Source organism: Macaca mulatta, chromosome 7 (genome assembly GCF_049350105.2).
Source record: "Macaca mulatta isolate MMU2019108-1 chromosome 7, T2T-MMU8v2.0, whole genome shotgun sequence".
NCBI lineage: Eukaryota > Metazoa > Chordata > Mammalia > Primates > Cercopithecidae > Macaca > Macaca mulatta.
Genome location: NC_133412.1, coordinates 109,829,869 through 109,850,565, shown reverse-complemented (window position 1 = coordinate 109,850,565; position 20,697 = coordinate 109,829,869). Strand labels below are relative to the sequence as shown.

The window sequence follows — 20,697 nt, the reverse complement described above, 5'->3', positions numbered from 1 at the left end:
ACTAGCAAAGGAATGAGCCCACCATGATGGGCTTGAACAATTCTGCTTTATCCCCTTGGCTGGAGTAGGACTCTCCTCCTTAAGCATGGAGTATGGGGATCACTTATACTCTGAGGAGCAAGTGAGGGGCATATATCTGTTGGGTCAGTAACCAACATTCTCCCACATTGACAAAATTATCCTGGTGTGCCTCCTTTTTTTTTTTTAGACAGAGTCTTGCTCTGTTGTCAGGCTGGAGCACAGTGGCACGATCTCGGCTTACTGTAACCTCCACCTCCCGGGTTCAAGTGATTCTCCTGCCTCAGCCTCCCGAGTAGCTGGGACTATATGCATGCACTACCACACCTGGTTAATTTTTGTATTTTTAGTAGAGAAGGGGTTTCACCATGTTAATCAGGCTGGTCTCAAACTCCTGACCTCAAGTGATCCACCCACCTAGGCTTCCTGAGCTGCTGGGATTACAGATGTGAGCTACTGAGCCCAGCCTCCTGGTGTGCCTCTTAAGGGCAAAAGTCTGGCTTGAGGAGGAAAAAGTTTATCCTATGGTTCATTTTTTTCTCATTCTAAAACAACCAACAATTTTCACAAAAATGATCTTATTCATCTTAAACCAGTTCTATCAGTTATATAGTATTTCATATTACTTTAAAATAGAATTGAGTAGAAATTGGAACAGAGACCTGTTTTTCATGGCGTTTTCTGCTTCCTTCTAAAATAAGAAATGACAAGGTATTGTTGCAACATAAATAATTTTTCAAAAGCTTTTATTAAAATAGTTGTTTTTTTCTTTTTTTTAAAAAAAAAAAAAGCTATACTGTATAGCCTAGTGGTCAAGGACATAAAAGAACTTGATTTATGTTGCTGTATCTTATTTGGCATTGACATGACAGTAGTCCTCACCAGCAAAATGAGAAAAATAATTATAAATATTTTAAAGAATTGTTGTGAAAGTTGATTGAGATTACTATGTGTACATATACCTACATGTTTTTATTCTTAACACAAAGGCTATTACATACTAAACTTTCAACAGATTTGTCTATTTTTACTTACAATAATATTTACAAAAATCCATAAACATACAAGATAATACTTTTTTACATAGGCTAGTTAAAATCAAACTCGCACCTTTTAGAAGTATCAACGGCTCCATGTGAGTCAAAACTTTAGAGTAGAGTGGTGCCTTTGTTGTCATGTCAGAGAGAACTGCCTTTGCTGCTACATAAACGTTTAGAATCCCACAATCCATTCATCCAGCAAGTAGACTGAAAGCAGCTCTTGGCTGCTTGTGACGTAAGCGGGATGACACATGTTAACAATGGGTGTCACCAATCTCTTAACTTCCTGGATTATGGTCCTGGTAAGTTGTAGGCTCTGCACAGCAAGCCAAAACCACATGAAGGCAGAATGGACAGTGCATGTGAATATAAACATCAGTTATTTTGCAGGAAAAAAAAAAAGTATCTGCTTCATAAAACATCACAACTCCTTTTTGGTTTTTAGAAATGTCATATAATATTTTGCATTGGGAAAACTTTCAATAATTATCTAGTCAAGAATAGCTATCAGCTTGAGCCCTTAGCTACATGCTCTTACCCACATTTTATATATGACTCTTCTGGTCGGCTCAAGGGCCAATTTTAACTGAGAGTGAAGCTCTTCCTATGATTGGACACGGCGTGGAGGTTCTACAGCAGCCACTTTGGCTAGAGGGGCTATGATGCTTACGTTCTGGATCAAGGGCTCTGGGTTATAAATAATGAATGCAACTCAAACTTATTTAGGTAAAAAAGAATTTACTGGAAATGTTACTGAGCATCTCATAGAATCAAAGGCAGAGGTAAATACCAATATTCAAGAAAGGCCAAGATGTAATTAGGCTTAAAGAATTCTGGAAGCAGGGCCACACTCACAGAACCAGAGCTTCTCCTTCTTGCTTCTGTGCCTCCCTAAACGGTGGCTTCTTTCTTTTTTATTACTGTAGATTGACTTTCTCCAAATGACTGAAAGCATGACTGCCACTGAAATCCTAGATTTCTATGTTACAGTTTTCACCAAACAGAGCAAGACTGATCCTGTTCCATTTCCAAAATCCTAGGCTAGGTCTAGCTTGGATCAAATTAACTCAGGCAAAGAAGTAGAATGCCATTTGAACCCATCTGGGTGAGGCGCTCAGTCAACCCCTGCCTATAAGTAGTATCATATTGTACTAACGTGATTAAAACAACTTGATGGGGCTGTCCTAAGCAGAAGCAGTGCTGACCTGACTGTTCCATAGATGTCCTGTATTGCATGGATATAAGGTAAAAGCAATGCAAGGAGGTAGGTAGTCCTAGCTTCCATTTACCAACAAAGGCTGCCTATTGTCTTTGAGAACTTCTTGTTAAAATTGCTCATTCTCAGTTTGGAAGCTCAGGATGGTGGTATGGGAGGAGGGGAACGATCACACATGAAAGTAGCTGAGCAGAGAGAAGGGAAGGAGGGCACATCAATGAAGCATCATCAATACAAAGCAGAGGGCTCTGGACCTCCCAGCTCTTTTCATATTAAATCCTTATGCTTCTCCCAGCTGCCTCTTCTCTCCTGCATCACACCTCTTTTTAATATTTTCCCCCATCACTTTTAAAATGAGGACCTTCTGTGTACTTATAAGACTTTAGTCCTCTTCCAGAGAAGCCATGTAAGATTTGATGCAAAAGTCTAAAGTATGGCAGATTCTCTCTCTTCAGAGAAGTGCTTGCCCATGTCTTCTTGTACTTTTTCTCAGAATAACAGAATCTGAGGATTGAAACAGACCAGACTTGAGGGTCATCAAATGCATGGATTTTCCGTGTACCTCCCAGTCACTGGTATTCATGACAAGTGGCCATCCAGACTGCTTGATCACATACCAAAGGGGAACTCACCACTTTTCAGGAGAGCCCATTCTATGTTTAGACAGTTCTGACTATTAGAAGTACTTCATTGTGTTAAGCTCCACCTGGGCCAAATATGTGTCTTTTCTTGTTGCTTCCACCTGTTGGAAGTTCTACCACCTGGAAACAAAGAGAAAAGTGTAATATCTTTCCTTCACACACACCATTCAAAAGATCCATCACATTCACCAGATTTCTCCCTAAGATCATTCTTCTCCAGTTGAAGCAACTGTTCTTCCTATAACTGTTCTCTGTAGTGTGGGATTTCAAGTTCCTCTGTTGATCTGGACACTCTGTTTTAAAAGCTTTACTTATGTGAGTGTTTCTCTTTATTTTTTTTCCTACAATAATCAGGCATAGTCTTCCAGATGGGGAAAGATCAAACAAAAAGAACAGAAATAATAACAGTTTTCATTATATATATAGAACTTCTGTTCAGGAAAATCACGTTTATGTTTTGGGAAAACCAACCTATGCTTAGTCACTCTTTATGCCAAAAATTACATAGTGATTATAATGAAATTTAAATGAGAAAAGTATTTAAATGTTATTAGTTGCTAGAAGAAATTTGTGTTGATGTGAGAATTTCAGGCATCAGTAGTTCAAATTGGAATGGAAAAGGGGTGGGGACAACTCATGAATTGCCATAGCTCTCCAAATCACATATCTGATTTACTTCCTATTCCTAATGCTAGCACTATCCATTAAGTCAAAAATCGTGGACAGAGTAAGCCCATATCAGGGAATCATTTGATCCCTTTATTCCTCTTTATGACATCCATAAGCTTAACAAATGTTTGTGTCCTGGTTACATTAAAAAAAGGGTTTTGTGGCCGGGCGCAGTGGCTCAAGCCTGTAATCCCAGCACTTTGGGAGGCCGAGACGGGCGGATCACGAGGTCAGGAGATTGAGACCATCCTGGCTAACATGGTGAAACCCCGTTTCCACTAAAAAATACAAAAAACTAGCCGGGTGAGGTGGCGAGCGCCTGTAGTCCCAGCTACTCGGGAGGCTGAGGCAGGAGAATGGCGTAAACCCGGGAGGCGGAGCTTGCAGTGAGCTGAGATCCGGCCACTGCACTCCAGCCTGGGCGACAGAGCGAGACTCCGTCTCAAAAAAAAAAAAAAAAAGGGTTTTGTGATAAGAACCCCAAAGGTGCACAGCCCTCAAGTTTCTGTGTAAGCCCATGAATTGAGTAAAGCAGGCAAGTGCTTCAGTCCCCTCACCAAAAGGTACTGTATAAGCCAGTGAATTGAGGGAGAACAAGAGTTCGCCATGTTGGTTTGGGTGGCACAATGGGGTCACCTGAATAAATTCTCAACTTCTTGTTCCCAGAAGCACAGCTAGAAGTGGACCTAGTTTAAGGGAGTTGGAGTGAAGCTTGAGGGGGTCAATCAGAGAGGCTGCAGCCCCTTGTTAGCTGGATATCCTAAATTAGGGACATGTTGAGCTCTGCCCTTCTCTGTAGTCACTTATGGACTAATCAGGAAAAGTGATTACTCAGAGAATAATGCATAATATTCTCTTCTATTTATATATTTTAAGATTTGAAGTAAGATATGGCATATATAATGAAGATTCCAAGACAAAGGAATTTAAAATTTTGAATTCTAAAACTATAATAAGAAATAAATGGTGACTTGTAAATCTAATCATATGTCACTCGTTCTTGCTTTTTTCCTAAAAATATCTGACTATGTTGCCCATCAACATTGGCAAAGAAAACTGGCTCATGCCCTGTGATTTTGCATATCAGCAAGGGAGTCTGACAATTCATCTGTTGGCAATACACACTCCTATAGCCGGCCCTCTGTGACCTTCTTCCACCTCCATTAAGGAAGCTTAAAAATTATGACTAATTCAGGACGGGGCTGGAAGTCATAGTACCATACCCACAGAGCTTGTTAGTTCCCTTGTATGAGTAAAGCTAAAATTGAAAATTTTATCACCTCCTTAGCCTCAGAAATGTACAGTCTAATGGGTTCAGGAATAATCCTAACCTCGTTTGGTTACCACAAGGGAGGAAATGCAGGACTGTAGATAGCTTGAAGCTACCTGCCACACAACTGAGAAGTAAACTCAAGAGCCCTTAGAGTAAGGAAGTCAGCTTCATCGTTAAGGTACAACTAATGGTCATGCTTAGCAACTTATCTAAGGGATTCCCATCTCAGTATCACGTATTCACCTTCTGAATATCATAATGCTAAGAGACATAGAATTTATTTCTTTATTTAGAATGAAAGGAAGACTTCATGATTGGTGTGATATGTTGAATGATCCGGAATACTTTAGGATTAGTTGCTTTATCTAAACAAAGACAGAAATACGGGTTTCTTAATTTCTTTACTCATAGGAAATCTTTTATTTCTCAAACAGGTTGTTTGGTTTTTACAAGGGAATTCTGCCACCTATCTTGGCTGAAACCCCAAAAAGAGCAGTGAAGGTAAGCATTGCATGCATTTGCACCAAGAAAAAGTAGGGTGCAGTAACAGCTTCAGCACAACAAACTCTAAGACATTAAAATGAATTATATATAAAGCATTAAAAATTTTAATGCAGAAATTATAGCATAATTTTTATTATAATTAGACTTGGCCAGTCTCTCAAATATGTAGATCAATTTGTAGATTTTTTTAATCAGGTAAAAGCATTCCATTCTAAAAAACAACATGGTGAATGAAATTCTAGTAATCAAACCACAAAATAGCTTGGACCTTTCTTCAAAGCAACTCAGAAATTTTCCTTTGGAGAAATAATTATTAAAGAAAGAGAGACAGAGGAAAGAGGAAAGAGGAGAGGAGGAAAAGCCTTTCTCCCTGAATCATTCCCATTTCATGAACAGAGTAAACAAATATACCATATTTCTTTATATATGATTCTCATATAACGTATTTATTTTGCATGCCAACTTCATTTTCCCCCTTAGTCTCCTCTTTTAAAATTCTGTATTCTGGTTCTTACAAAAATTATTACTTCCACTACCCTGATTTCCATTTACTTAACCACATAACTGTAGAGGTTTATGTACTACTTGCTAGTTCAGTATCTGAAGAGGAGCAGGAAGATATGGCAGAACATCCAGGGGCAAAAGAACTCAATCTGACTACTGTCTTCTCTCAGACAAAAGTCTTGATCATAGTGACTCTGGCAGGCATTGCGCCCCCCCACCCCCCACCCTGCACCATTGATATCACCAAATAAGGCTTTGTCCTTCCATAATAATGATAACCTAAACTTAAAGACTGACTTTCCAAGCAATATAAGGCTTTTTTTTTCACATACATTACTCGATTTGTATTCTCAGTACTCCTGAAAGGCAAGAAGGAACAGTTCATATACTTTTACTCAGTAAGTTCAAGAGGGTGACTGGGTTAAAAATTATGATAAAATTACCCACATATATACATGAACATCCAACCTTTATATTATGTCAAAATGGCAATAGGATTGAATTCAAATCTAGAATTTGGAAAACAAAGCTTTAGAACATACCTTCTCTATAAATTCACCCTCTTTGTTGGTATAGGTTTTGTGATTTTATAGTGATCTTATAGCAATACAAATTTTGTTATAAGGATCTGGATCACAGTAGAGAATCTGGAATAAGTTCACCAAAGTACACAAAAGAGCTGAATTGGATTATGAAATGACTTTACTTGATAAAAGATTGCCCAAGTAAACAAATAGAGCAGAGTTCCTGTTCAAAAGGAAAGTCGCTTTGTCTGCATGGAATAATATATTCATCTGTTCAGTGATTTACATGTATAAACAAAGTAAACTACAATTAGAGTTTTTCCTGGAATATTTTTTCGTAATATTATGTGTTGGAGACAATTTAAACTTTAAGGAGATTAAGACTTATCACCATTGAGCAATCTTTTACAGAAAAAAAAAGTTGAGCTTTATAAAACAGAGTTAGTTTCTATTTTACAAAAGCAATGCTCTGTGCCAGAACAATGGTTAACAGATGAACTTTTGGGCAAATGAATATGGTGTATGTGTCCCAGACATCTTGTTTCTAGTAGATTTTACCTTAAAATTATTGAGACATATGGTAAGTATGTTGGCTTTTTAAGTATAACTTGGAGTTAAGTGTATCTTTGCCAGATGGATAGCACTAGTTTTTCAACACAATTTATGAAAACATTCATTTTATAGGTATTTATCATAGGATTTGTGAGGAAAGCAATCACCTGATTGTAACGATTTCATACATCATAAACTGCTTCATTGTATGTCATCAAAGTTTACTTCAGAAAAAAAATATTCAGAGACTGTGGGGGGTGTGTGTGTGTGTGTGTGTGTGTGTGTGTGTGTGTGTGTGTGTGTTCTTTGGTACTGACACTTTAGTTAAAATCATTACCATAATCAGAAACAGACAATCTTAAGTTTTATGTACTTTATTCTTTGAAATGAGCTTTATCATTAAAATAATAAGACTTACTGATGCTAAATAAGTGTAACTTCTCCTTTCACAAATTAGACAGAGTTAGTATTGTAGTTAGCAAAAGGAAATGAAGACTTCAGAGAGACCAGCTGATCCCTCAGAGATGGGTGGCACCGTGGTTCAGGCTTCAGGGTCCAGTCTTGAGCTTCACACATGCAGAAATACCACTTTTCCCATGTGCAGTTTTCTCAAGGACTTCCTTATGCTAACTAAATTCACAAGGGATTATAAACTATGAAGGCTAATTTGTTCACTACGGTATACCTATCCCAATCACAGTATCTACACATAGTAGATGTTCAGTTGATATTAGATGAATAAAGGAAACATGTATAAAAAGAAACAAAGAAAACTTAAAGAAAGAAACAAAGAAATATACATAGAGAGAAAATTCCCACATCTACTATTCAGAGTATCTGGAGGGCCAAGACTTCCACTCCTGGTGGAGACAGAGTAACAGGGACCAGTATGAAATAACAGTTTTCAAGACACTGGACATCAGATGATGAAGGCTCGAAATACATGAGAAATGGAAAACAAATGAAATGAGCCCTGTGATGCCACAGCTTACTGCCTTGGGATACTTTCAGGCCCTGGGACAGGGAGGGGAAACTGAGGCAGAGCCCAGGGGACTCCCTGGGTTGGGTAGGAGCTGAAAGCCAGGGGAGAGCAGGGCAGCCAAAGTCCACAGGACAGAGTACCAGGGAAGAGCAGGCTGCACAGAGATAGAACTGAGATCTGTAGAAGGACCTCTCCAAGTTTTCAGCTGAGTATTGACCAGTGCATGCCTGGGAGGAAACTACCAATGCCTGGGAAAGAATCACCCAAAAGGCTTCGAGGGAACAGTGCTTAGCAGTCACATGCAGCTGGGAATAGTGCCTGCTCCCACCAGCCAGACCGGAAAGCTTCAGCAGCCCCAGGGCATTGAGAGGAGTGCTCATATACTTAAGGCCTCTATGATTCCTTTGGTAACCTAGGTTACCAAAGTTACAGGGAATAAAAACTAAGATTTTTCAAAAGTCTCACTTGTACCAGTCCTGTCAGGGAATCTTACTTAAATTATCTTATTTAATGATAATCTAAAAGGTAAGTTTTGAGGTCTTGAGAGTTAGAAAGGTTAAGCAGCTTTCCTGTGCTTTCACAGCTAAACAGCGTAACCCGGATTCAGCTCTAGGACTGCTGACTTCAAAATGCCAGCAACGTGATTCTCAAAGTGATGATGATGATGATCATAAAAATGAAGAAAAATAAATTATTTTTAAAACCTAAGATTATAACACTTTTCCTTCCATGGTTAATGGTTTCTAGTGGTTAATGGTTTCATCAAAAATGCGGTGGTCCCAGGTGGTCGCTGTTGAGTACTATTTTAACACCAGGGTAGTTTCAGGGCTTTCACTAGCCACTAGAATGTTAGCTCAAGTAGGCAGAGGTTTCTCTTTGTTTACCATTGCATCCCCGGTACCTAGAATAGGAGGTCTCTAATAACATTATTAAATGAGTGAATGAATGAATCCCTGTTCTAGAAAACGCTATATTCATAGTGCATTTAAAAGACCATGGTACAAAAGTAGTTCCTGAGTGTTGAAAAGAATCAAAATTTATCAGGTAGTAAAATGATTCTTGGGCTGCCCAAACACTCATTGAAGCCATCTATAAGGAGCTACTTCTTCCTAACAACAGAGTATTTTTGGCTCTGAAATCTGGTTTTGCTTTCTAGCCCCATTTTACTGGGCTATAAAGTAATGGAGTAGAAAATATTGGGGACCATATAATACCCATACCATTTTTGGGGTCTTGAGAATCAGACTCGAGCAGGACCTAAAAACGTGCCTTATCAGTGGTGTTGACAGCTACCTGAACGTGCTACCCAGGAGCAAAACATGTTCAAGCAGAGTTGTTGCTCAAAAAGTAGAATACAGGAAGAAAAAAGGGGGGAAATGTATTATATGAAGCAATTGATTAGATTCGCCTCCACTGAAATTTGTTTGCAGAGAAAATTATACTAAACATTATCTACTGAAGAAACCAAAAATACCTTCACCATCATCATCACCATCAGTTTTGAAGGAAGGAATTAGCAGCTTGCTTTCTTCGTTCAGGTTGAGGACAGTCTTGCTTTATGGCAGGGGATGGACTAGATAACCTCATTGGGTTCTTCCCTAGTTTATCGTGGCATCTTCATAATTATTTAGTGTTTTCAATTCCATGGAGCAGTGGGGAGATACCAAAATAGAAATGCAAGTTAACACTGAAAAGTGGATGTCTTTTACAAGTGTGTTAGAAAATTGGGCTTTCACTGGGAAAGCAGTTCATAGAGAAAACATAGGAGACCAAAGATGTCAGGTCTCTAGGCCTATAATGTTGAATCACTGCCGTAAGAGAGAAGTCTATTGATGTCTGGGGAAACTGAAAATGGTCATGGTAAATGGAAGTTGTATGGTTCATTTACTGCTCTAAAGGATTTCATCAGCTCTTCTGTAGGTTATTATAACTGCATTTGAAACTGTGAATGTTAAAGAAAGTTCCAATAGCAACTACCCGAGACAGGATTAAAAACTGTATTAGATAGTTTATCATTTTTTGAAATGCTGGTTAACATAATGATTTACTAAAGAAATTTGAGTCAATTAAAGAGTTTGTTGCAGGAAAATTGTTATAAATCTGTGAGTTTGGTTTTGTTTCACAGTTTTTCACCTTTGAGCAGTACAAGAAATTGCTGGGATATGTGTCACTGTCACCAGCATTGGTAAGTGAGAGTATTTATTATACTTAAATGTATGTGTTATTTCATAAAGCAAAATCTAGAAACAAAAACTCTTTTGATTCCCAAGCCCAGCTACTAAAATATGAATTCAAGTTATTCAATGTTCAGCTACTTGTTGAAAGCCATCTTCCTAATAACTCACAATTTGGCTATTTTATAGCTCCCAGTGATGAATTTATGATAATAATGATATGTCTGGAAAGGCCCCATATGAGATATGGTCAAGAACATGAAATAAAGAGTACATTTATCAAAGACTCTTTTTAAACCAAGACATGCATATGTTTACATACATACTGCATATATCTATGCAAAAGTCAACATGCCAAGTGCCAGGTCACTTTTCCAGCTTTTGCACCAGCTGTAGTAAATGTAAGACTTCAGATCCCTTGGGATGAAATCATTCTGTGGTCAGATGCAGACTGAAGGGACTTTTATAGGAATGACTGTAAACAACTCAACTAAGGAGAAATGTGATAGTTCAATGACATATCTCATGTATCATACAAAATTCACTTGGTGATTTGAACATTTCCCTATGCCATTCCCCTCCTTCTTGGTGACTTTCCTGCTTTTCACAGGAGTTAATTGTATTGACCAAATGGGTTCTACAAATGTGTGTGCAACAAGAGCCCCCAAGAGAGTAAATGCATTAACTTCTCCTTCCAAGTCCGCAAAGAAAAGCAAAACAAAATCTGCATTGGCCCTCCAATTGGCAGTGTACTCCAGTCTCTAGGAAAATGCCCTCATTTGCCCACTAAAATGGACAATATTTGAAAATTTGTATTCTCAAATTCTCAAATAGACTGTCCAAGAAGAAGTATCTGTTATTTTTTAAAAATCATACATGCCCCTTTTCTAGGAAAGATCCTGTTAGGAAAACTAATAGCATCACTTTTTGTTATGACAAAGCAATGTCTTGTACAGTCCTTGCCTATACAAGGTGGCTGGGAGACATGGCCTCCTAGAGAGGAGGGAGCAGTGATACCATGAATCTTGAAACTAGCTAGGATTTTTTCCTTTTAATTCTTTGGCATCTTCTCTTAATATCATTCTTAAATTTGGAAACAGCTTGGCAAAAAGAGAATTAAAAATTTCCTAGTGAGAAACAATAAAAGATGGTCTCCAGAGGGCCAGCTGGCTGTTCTTGTGTCAAACATTGGTACCATGTGAGAGACTGTAGGTCTTTGGACTCTTGAGAATTGAAACAGAAAAGCGTTTGGTCACTGCAGCTACTATAAACAAATGCATGCCAACTGTGTACAGTTAGTTCTTCTCTTTTCTTGAGCTCATTTATTTCAGTTACTTTTTTTGATATGGCTAGACATTTAAACAGCTGTTAAGTGTCCCCTGGTGCTCTCACATGAAAAGCCTAGGAGGCTGGAAACCCAACAGTAAATGTAGGTTTCTGGAACAACCTATGTAACATGATCTGCTGATATCTGATCAATTATTTTGACAAGGGACTGCTGAACACTAGTTCTGACAGCAAATGTAGCTGAATTTTATAGAAGAACAAAAAAGTGAATTACTTGGAAGATCGCATATAGTAAGTAATAAAAACCTGGACATCTGGATTTTAGCTTTCCCAGTCAAAAGAGTTTGGGACTAGTATTTTTTTTCCACTTCTGGCTTCCATGATGGAAGTCTGAGATAAATAAATAAAATATTTGATCAGTTACCCTATACACATATGCTTAAAACTGTAATGAAGGGAGATAAAATGGAAACATCATCAATGAGTCTCTCTCTCTCCTAGAATCTGTATGCGATTTCTTTCTTTCTTTCCCTTTCTTTCTTTCTTTTTTTCTTTCTTCTTTCTTTCTTTCTCTCTTTCTTTTTTTTTTACGGAGTCTCAATCTGTCGCTCAGGCTAGAGTGCAGTGTCATGATAGCTCACTGCAACCTCTGCCTGCCAGGTTCCAGTGATTCTCCTGCTTCAGCCTCCCTAGTAGCTAGGATTACAGGTATACACCACCAAGCCCAGTTAATTTTTGTATTTTTAGTAGAGATGGGGTTTCACTGTGTTGGCCAGGCTGGTCTTGAACTTCTGACCTCAGGTGATCCACCCAACTTGGCCTCCCAAAGTGCTGGGATTACAGGCGTGAGCCATTGCCCCAGCCCGTTCTTCCTTTTTTATGTGCAACAAGACCAATGGTGTTTGCATTACACTCTATGAAATGGTTTAACACATTATTTTGAGCCTTAAAATAACTTTATAAGCAGGGAAATTAGTTATTATTATCTCCATTTTACAGATGAGAAAACTGTGGCTCATCAGAGATTCAGCGATGTATACAATAGAGCCACAACTAGCACCCATGGCACCTTTGTGTGAATAATGCAAAGGTGCCCCTTCTCCCAACGGATGCCTCTCCAGGGCTTCTCTTAGCAAGTGAGGGGCAAGCTGGATTCTGGCCTCCTAGCATCCTTGGTTGGGCACCTTTGTCTCTGCACAAGCTACTGTGTGTTACAGCTCTAGTCACACAGCCAATAAGTGCTAGAATTGGACCTAAACCCAGACCTCCTGCCTCTGGATCCTGCCTTTGTGCCTCCCTTTTTAAGGTTACACAACATTCCTTTCTCCCTCCTTCCTCTCTTTTAGAAAATATTCCTTTCTCCCTCCTTCCTCTCCTTTTTAGAAGATATTAGAGCCCATTGCCAAGAGTTATCTGTTATTTACTCTTCAATGGTTTTATTCTTCTCTTTGTTGTCTACAGTACTGCCTCTTGTCCTGGAATTGGAGGTTCAGCACTAAATAATTACTTTTTTTCAAGCATCTGTTTTGGAGATTGGGGCTTTGTTTCATTTTGTTCTGTCTTGTGTGTGTAGGTTTTAATTGTCGTGTTTATTTTTGATACAGATTTTCTGGAAAACACATAAGTATTCTACCTAGAGGTAAATTCTAGGAAATTGTTCTTTCCTATTGCAGAAATTCTTAACAGATACCGAACAAGAACTTGACATACAGTCACCTTTTGATAAGTTTTCTAGATTTTATTTGAGCCCTTCAGAATAATCTAGTCATTTCTTTGTCTTTGTCCTTCTTTTCTTTTCTTTTCTTCTTCTTCCTCTTCTTCTTCTTCTTCTTCTCTTTTTTTTTTTTTTTTTTTTTTTTTGAGACAGGATCTCACCCTGTCGTTCAGGTTGGAGTACAGTTGTTCAATCATAGCTCACTGCAGCCTTGAACTCTTAGGCTCAAGTGATCCTCCCACTTCAGCTCCCAAGCAGCTGGGACTGTGGGTGCACATCTAGCCATTTCTGATCTCAGCTTTTAGGTTTAGAAGACTGCGTTAATTGCCAGTGTTTTTTAAAATAGGGAAAAGATGAATAAAAAATAATGTTTGTTTGTTAATAGTCCAGAATAGTGACTCTAAAAATATGAACATAGGGTTAAATGTTTCCAGCTATGTTATTACCTGAAATTTAGCTTTTTAGAAACAGTTTATTTGTGGTTCTGCTCCTTGAATTTCTTATATGCCCAATAAAGGAATTTAAGTAGATGTTTAAAAATGAAGCTCTCATTTTACAATTCAAATTTTCTTAATTGTTATATGTGCAGATGTTTTAGTATCCACCTTTAAATCAGTAAAGCAACCTTGCTTTTTGTTGAAGGAAAAAGTCGTTGTTGATGGGGCTTTGACATTTTATTTTGAAATTGTTAGGATGTGGTTTGTGGCTTCTGTAATTTCTTCTTCATGAATTGTCAGCATCTAATCAAGAACTAAAGCTGTTTAGTAATGGAATATGGTGCATTTATGTAGGTTTCTCCATTCTCTTTATAATGTTCAGCTGCATAGCGTAATGAATAGGATGTTTAACCCCATACACATGATAACTTGTTTTAAAGTATTGATTGATTTACTTTTTCTAGACATTCGCCATTGCTGGATTGGGATCTGGACTAACAGAAGCCGTTGTAGTTAACCCTTTTGAGGTAGTAAAAGTTGGCTTGCAAGCAAATCGGAACACATTTGCAGAGGTAACCATTTAATGTTTTTCTATTGTTGAAGGCATGTAAAAACTTATTTACTTATTTATGTATTTTGAGATAGAGTTTTGCTCTTGTTGCCCAGACTGGAGTGCAATGGTACGATCTCGGCTCACCGCAACCTCCACCTCCAGGGTTCAAGCTATTCTCCTGCCTCAGCCTCCCAAGTAGCTGGGATTACGGGCATGCATCACCATGCCCAGCTAATTTTGTATATTTTTTGTAGAGACAGGGTTTCTCCATGTTGGTCAGGCTGGTCTCGAACTCCTGACTTCAGGTGATCCACCTGCCTTGGCCTTCCAAAGTGCTGGGATTATAGGCATGAGCCACCACGCCTGGCCATAAAAACTTATTTTTAAGTATGCATGTGAAACAATGGACCCAACTTTTATCCACTTATTAAAGCCATAGTAAATCACTGTTAAGGAAATAGCATAAGAAAACATCAAATATCTCCTGCAATTAAAGTGTTAACAAAAATGCACTGAGATCTAATGGACAAACACTTGTTTATTCATTTTTATTTTAGAGCTCTAATGTAATCTGAAATGACTTATTCGGAAATATTCTCCCAGCTGCTGGCAAAACTTCTTTTCAATTGCTCTAGAATGGACTATAGCTAAACCACTGAGGTGATAACATTATTTTGCTTTTTTTAAAAAAAAACTGAGTCTTTTTATAAAAATGACCTCAATCCTTTCCCCACTACACCCACCACCCGCCCTGAAAGATTCGGATAATCTGTCAAACTTGTCCTTTGGTTGAATCTGAATGAGCGCTTGGACAATGATGGGTCTTGACCTTTCATCATTGGTACATGACGTTTCGTGCAGACAGCGTTCCTTGGTGTGTGCTGCCTTCACTTCCTTCCAGTTACCTAAGAATTCCCTTTCAGCTGCCAAATCCAACTGTTCTTGTTTTATTCTTTTGGGTGCCAGGCACAAGGTAGGAGGAAAACAAGGGGATTGGCATCCGAGGTTTCTTCTTAACATTTTAATTTAATTCCACAACTGGGTAGCATGTGGTAGAAATTGGTTTGGAGTATCTGCTGACCTGGATCTTTCTGTAGGAAAGTTCCCCTGCCTACTGCATAAGCAGCTGCTAATGGGTGGAGACCCTTCACTCCCACCCCACTTCCTGCCTGCTGCTGATGCTGCCTGAGAGCTTCCTGGCAGTTTCTCAGGCAGGGGTATGGGAAAGGAGGGGGGCCCTACTCACCTTTAGCTGCCAAGACCTGAGGGGACAGGGTTGGGCTGTTACAGCAGATGGTATCTACTCAGATGAGGTCAATCCTAATTCAGGGGGAATTTTTTTTACATTTCAAAAGATTGTCTTAAATACAGTGATATACAGCACCTTATAAAAAGTTGAAAATCTCTGTATTCTAGTTTTTGTTTCTCTTTATTCTTTCTTGAATAAAAGAAAAAGATGGTAAGAAATGGGGGAGGGGAAAAGAAACATTTTTTAAATGTCTTATTATATGGAGCATTTAAAACAGTTCCCATGGAATCTGCTTAAGGAAAACTTGGTTTGTTGGACTGGGAGAATTACCAGCTAGAAGAATATTGCAGAGATCCCTGTCCAGTATTCCATCTTACCCCTTGGGAATCTTGTCTTGAAGCAGCAATGAGTAGGCAAAGGAATAAACAGGATTTGAGTTGCAGTTCTCTATCTAGGCAGCATGTAACCAAAAGGACTCAAATGGGACAGAACATCAAGGGGCACTCACAGGAATGAAAATTATGAGTCATCAGGGCACCTTGACTCATGCTAATGTTCTTTTTCTCTCCATTGCCCTCAAGGAGGCTCTGCACTGAGGCCAAGTAAGAGCTGCTAATGTTTTGCATGTGCTAATGACTTGCTAGAACACAATAAACACCCTTCCTGCCCAACAAAAGAATGTGCTGCATGTGTACATGCCACCAGTTCATCACTTACACAAATGCAGTCAGTGTAAATTACGTATGTTTAGCCATTTTTTAAAGCAGGGGGCAGGGGATAGCAGGAGCTTGTTTGGGGTCATTTCTTTTGCATTATCCACTGAACTGGACATTATCAGGTATTTACTTAGAATAAAATCAATTAGATGCATTATAAAATATTTTAAAAGTGACTTTAGTTAGAATTTAGCAAAGTAGTAATTATGTAGGTAACATGCATCAGCATTTATTTACAGCAGCTAGCAGAATTCAGTAGCTGAAATGAGAAGGTGTTCTGATGCGGCACATTATGGGCAATGTTCATCAAACTGAAGCAATAGGTGCTTTTCCTCAATAGACAGTAATGGGATTGTGCCTATTGTAGAAAATGTCTGAGAAAAAGAGATGATATGATAAGAATAGAACATTTGGATCTAGTTATTTAGAAAATAATTGCTAGTCATTTTTGCTAGTATCTTATAGGTCTTTTGGCTAGGACTCAATAATGCCGAAGCCTTCTTCATTGACTAGCTCCTTCTTTCATCCAACAAGGGAATAGATACCCTTTAGTTAACCTGTGCCTGTGTTGATTTAACTCAAATATTAGGTATGCTCACCTCGGCATGTGTATGACCAGGAATAATTCTTGCTTTCTTCACTCTAAGGCTTTGTGGGTTGTTAAGTATAAAAGGGAGATGTGGAGGAAGAGGAAGAAGAGGAGGAAGAGAAATGAAGAAGAAAAGAATTAATGTAATGTCCACTGCCTTTAAAAATTTGACTTAAAAAAATTAATACAAGCCTAAGAGTAATGCATATTTATGTTACAAAGCACCAAAATATATATATGTTTCTTAAATATGCATGTATAAGTACACCAAAAATGATCTAGACTCTAGAGCAGTGCTATCTAATAGAAATATGTGAGCCACATTTTTAGCAGCTACATTTAAAAAATGAAAAGAAACAGGTGAAATTAATTTAATAATGTATTTTATTTAACCCAGTATATTCATTTTTCTTAAGACTATTTTTAGAGCAATTTTAGGTGCACAGCAAAATTGAGCAAGAGGTAGAAACTTCCTATGAACCCCATGCCCCCACACCTGCATCATCTTCCCCATGATCAACATCCCTCACCAGAGCAGTCCATTTGTTTTAATTGATGAACCTACATTAACATGTCGTTCTCACCCAAGTCCATAGTTTACATTATGGCTCACTCTTGGTGCTGTACCTCTATGAGTTTGAACAAATGTGTAATGACATATATTCATCATTATAGTATCATACAGAGTAATTTCACTGCCCTGAAAATCCTGTGTTCTGCCTATTCATCCCTCCCCACCCCACTTAATCCCTGGCAACCACTGATCTTTTTACTGTCTATAATTTCTCATTTCAATGTGTAATTGATATAAAAATTGTATGAGATATTTACATTCTTCCTTTATACTAAATTTAAAAATCTGGTGTATATTTTATGCTAACAGCACATCTCAACTAGGACATTTCAGGTGCTCAATGGCCACATGTGGGTAGTAACTTCCAACCTGTGGGTAGTAACTTTCGTATAGAGTAGTTCAGGTCTATAGGAACTCATACTAAAATTCATACCTCTGGAGAGGAGATTGGAATAGAGGAGGAGAAGGTGAGAGTTTAAGAGAAGGGCTTTGTGATGTTGAATGTTTTAACATGAGAATGCATTCATGTTTTGTCTGTGAACATTTACATGCATGCTCTTCGTAGAAAATTTAGAAAATTTAGAACAGTTTAAAGAAAAGTATGTTATCCAAAGGAAATGCTTCTAATGGCTCTGCCAAGATCAAGCCCTGCCTTCAGGGAAGACCTTCTCAGCTGATCAGGTGGGAATGACTTGCTGGCCTATCTTGGAGCTCAACCTTGCGTAATTCAGGTGCCATGATTTCATTTATAGGAGCAGAACCCATATTTTTTCCTACTCTGTAATTTCTAACAGAGTTTAAACTTTGTTTGCCAATTACTGAAGAGCATATACAATCAGAGCTGTGTAGAACAGGAAGAACAATCTTGTGGGGAGAGACACAACAAAGTTCTCATTACACTTTTTACCATTATCCCATAGTGTGGCCTTGAACAGCGTACATGCAGTTCCCTCATTGGTAAAATGGTAGTGATCAGTCCATCTCCTTACAGCAAGCCATTTGTGTAGTGGTTGGAAGCACAAGACCTGGAGGGAGATCTCAGTTATTGACTATGTGACAGCCTCACGTTTCCTACCCTGACCCTAGCCCAGTTTCCTCATTTGTTAGGAAAAAAATAATAGTAATAGCCATGTCAAACAGTCAAATAGATGAGACTACATAAATCTGTCAGTATGGCCTGGCATGCAGTGATGGTTCAGTAAATGTTAGTCATTATTATTACTACGTGATTGTTATGATAATTTTAATGTGTTAATATACACAAAGGCCTTAACACAGAGCCTGGAAAATGGTAGGCATTCAACCAATGATAACTATTGTTAGATGCAAGATGATCTTACAAATCCGTAAGTTTAAGTAGAGACAGATTTATTTTGAGCTATTGCCCCAATTAATATTGAGCAGTCACAGCTGACTCCTGTTTGGGGCACCAACAGAGCTCACTGAGCAACGGTCTTCTCCCTCAGTGTGCCTTAGGTCATTATCAGATGCCAGGGCCATCCATTCAGCCTGAATTCCTTATGAAGGCATATGGACTGGCAGCCTGCTTACAATACCTGTTGATAAGGTCTTTAAACTCAGATAAGAGCCCATTATCATAAATAGCAGTAGCTGGATATCTGTTTACTGTAAATAACTAGCACTTAGCAGCAGAAGTTAGAGATGAAACTAAAAACATTTGAGGCCACTTTGGGAAGAATTCTACCACAATCAAGAGATTTCTTCCTCTGGAATAGCTGTGTAAAGTTAACATGAATTCTCAATTAAGCCTTCTTAATCACTTCACATGGAAGGTTATGAACTTAGCTCATTTTCAGCCTTTTCAGTCAGCTACTAGTTGCGGTGGAACACCAAACGGATGGGCTACACGCAGAATGGCCAACAGGCTTGACAACACCTTTAAGGAAAGCAAAGCAGGTACCCTGCAGATGCTTATTTTGCAGATAGTTAGCTCTTGTCCTGCCAATTGGGAGAATTTCTCAGGAAGCGTGTCTACTGTTCAGCCTGTCTGCCCTAATGTCTTGGACATAAACCACCCTGGTGTCCTACACAATGTATTTTGGATTTTCCTATTTCTACAGCCTAAGGTGGTGAGTCAGTGGGATCTTTTAAACATGAAATTTCCAAACAACTTTCAGCAAGAAGTTGCTGCAGCTGAGAGGGGCACTGCAGCAGAGGACAGCAGAGGACAGCCAGGACAACAGTAGCCAATATGATACTTAATATAATACTGAAAGTCTTCTGTGTAAGGGGAGAGATAGAGATGGAACAAAGGAACTGCTGCAGTTCCAGGTGCAGAGAGCATGGTCTAGAAGAAGGTGTGGGCTGTAGGTGGATGTCCCTTTGCCATGTGGGATTGGCCTGGCTGGCAGAAGGCAAGAATGGTGCCCTGTAGCCAGGATCCAAGTGCAGCACTGGCATAGAGCAAAAGTTCCTTCTGTTAGGTTCATGGCAGCCGAATGATAGGAACTGGAGTCCTGGAGCTGCAAGTGGAGTTCCCATCAAGAACGACAGGTACCGTGCCTGCTCCAGCTGCCCTGGGCTCTCCCTTCTGATCCTCTACCCAGTCAGAAGTATGTTACCCACAAAATATGCCTCTCACCTAGTTTAACCATAAACTGTTTTTAAAAAATGTGAATTTACAATAGCAAAGACTTGGAACCAACCCAAATGCCCATCAATGATAGACTGGATTAAGAAAATGTGGCACATACACACCATGGAATACTATGCAGCCATAAAAAAGGATGAGTTCATGTCCTTTGTACGGACATGGATGAAGCTGGAAACCATCATTCTCATCAAACTATCGCAAGGACAAAAAAAACAAACACTGCATGTCCTCACTCATAGGTGGGAATTGAGCAATGAGAACACTTGGGCACAGGAAGGGGAACATTACACACTGGGACCTGTTGTGGGGTGAGGGGAGAGGGGAGGGATAGTATTAGGAGATATACCTAATGTAAACGATGAATTAATGGGTGCAGCACACCAACATGGCACATGTATACATATGTAACAAACCTGCACGTTGTGCACATGTACCCTAGAACTTAAAGTATAATAAAAAAAATAAAAAATAAAAATTAATTAAATAAATAAATAATGTGAATTTAAAATGTGGTGAATTTAGTTCCTGATACTGCCCTCATATACTTCCAGCTTATGTATAACTATTTTAATAGGTGTGCTTATCTTGCCTACACTTCTTAAATTACCACCGTATTAGTCAAAGACTATAATCCCTGCCACACTTCCTCCAATTCTAATACCAGAGTCTTGGCCAGTAGCTTAAACTTCACAGTGAATAAAGAAAACCAGTCTGTAATTTAAATATGCTTGACCTTCTGTGGGGAGCAAAGTAATCATAGCTTTGTCATGCTCTGGTTTGGTTCACTGGGTGTAAAAACGTGTGTGGATAAAATTGGGATAGACCCAAATTTCCCCCCATCCTTCAAACTAAACCCAGGCAATGAGT

The 20,697-nt window shown here is 38.8% G+C and overlaps 1 protein-coding gene across 3 annotated transcripts in view; it reads left to right on the top strand.

The window, feature by feature from the left end:
• The window catches only part of SLC25A21 (solute carrier family 25 member 21), a 507,140-nt gene that overhangs the window by 444,324 nt on the left and 42,119 nt on the right, over positions 1 to 20,697 (top strand). For all 3 annotated transcript variants that reach the window (XM_077937769.1, XM_077937768.1, NM_001265644.1), the window contains 3 exon segments: positions 5,292 to 5,358; positions 10,049 to 10,108; positions 14,000 to 14,107. In XM_077937769.1, coding sequence (XP_077793895.1) covers positions 5,292 to 5,358; positions 10,049 to 10,108; positions 14,000 to 14,107 — 235 coding nt within the window.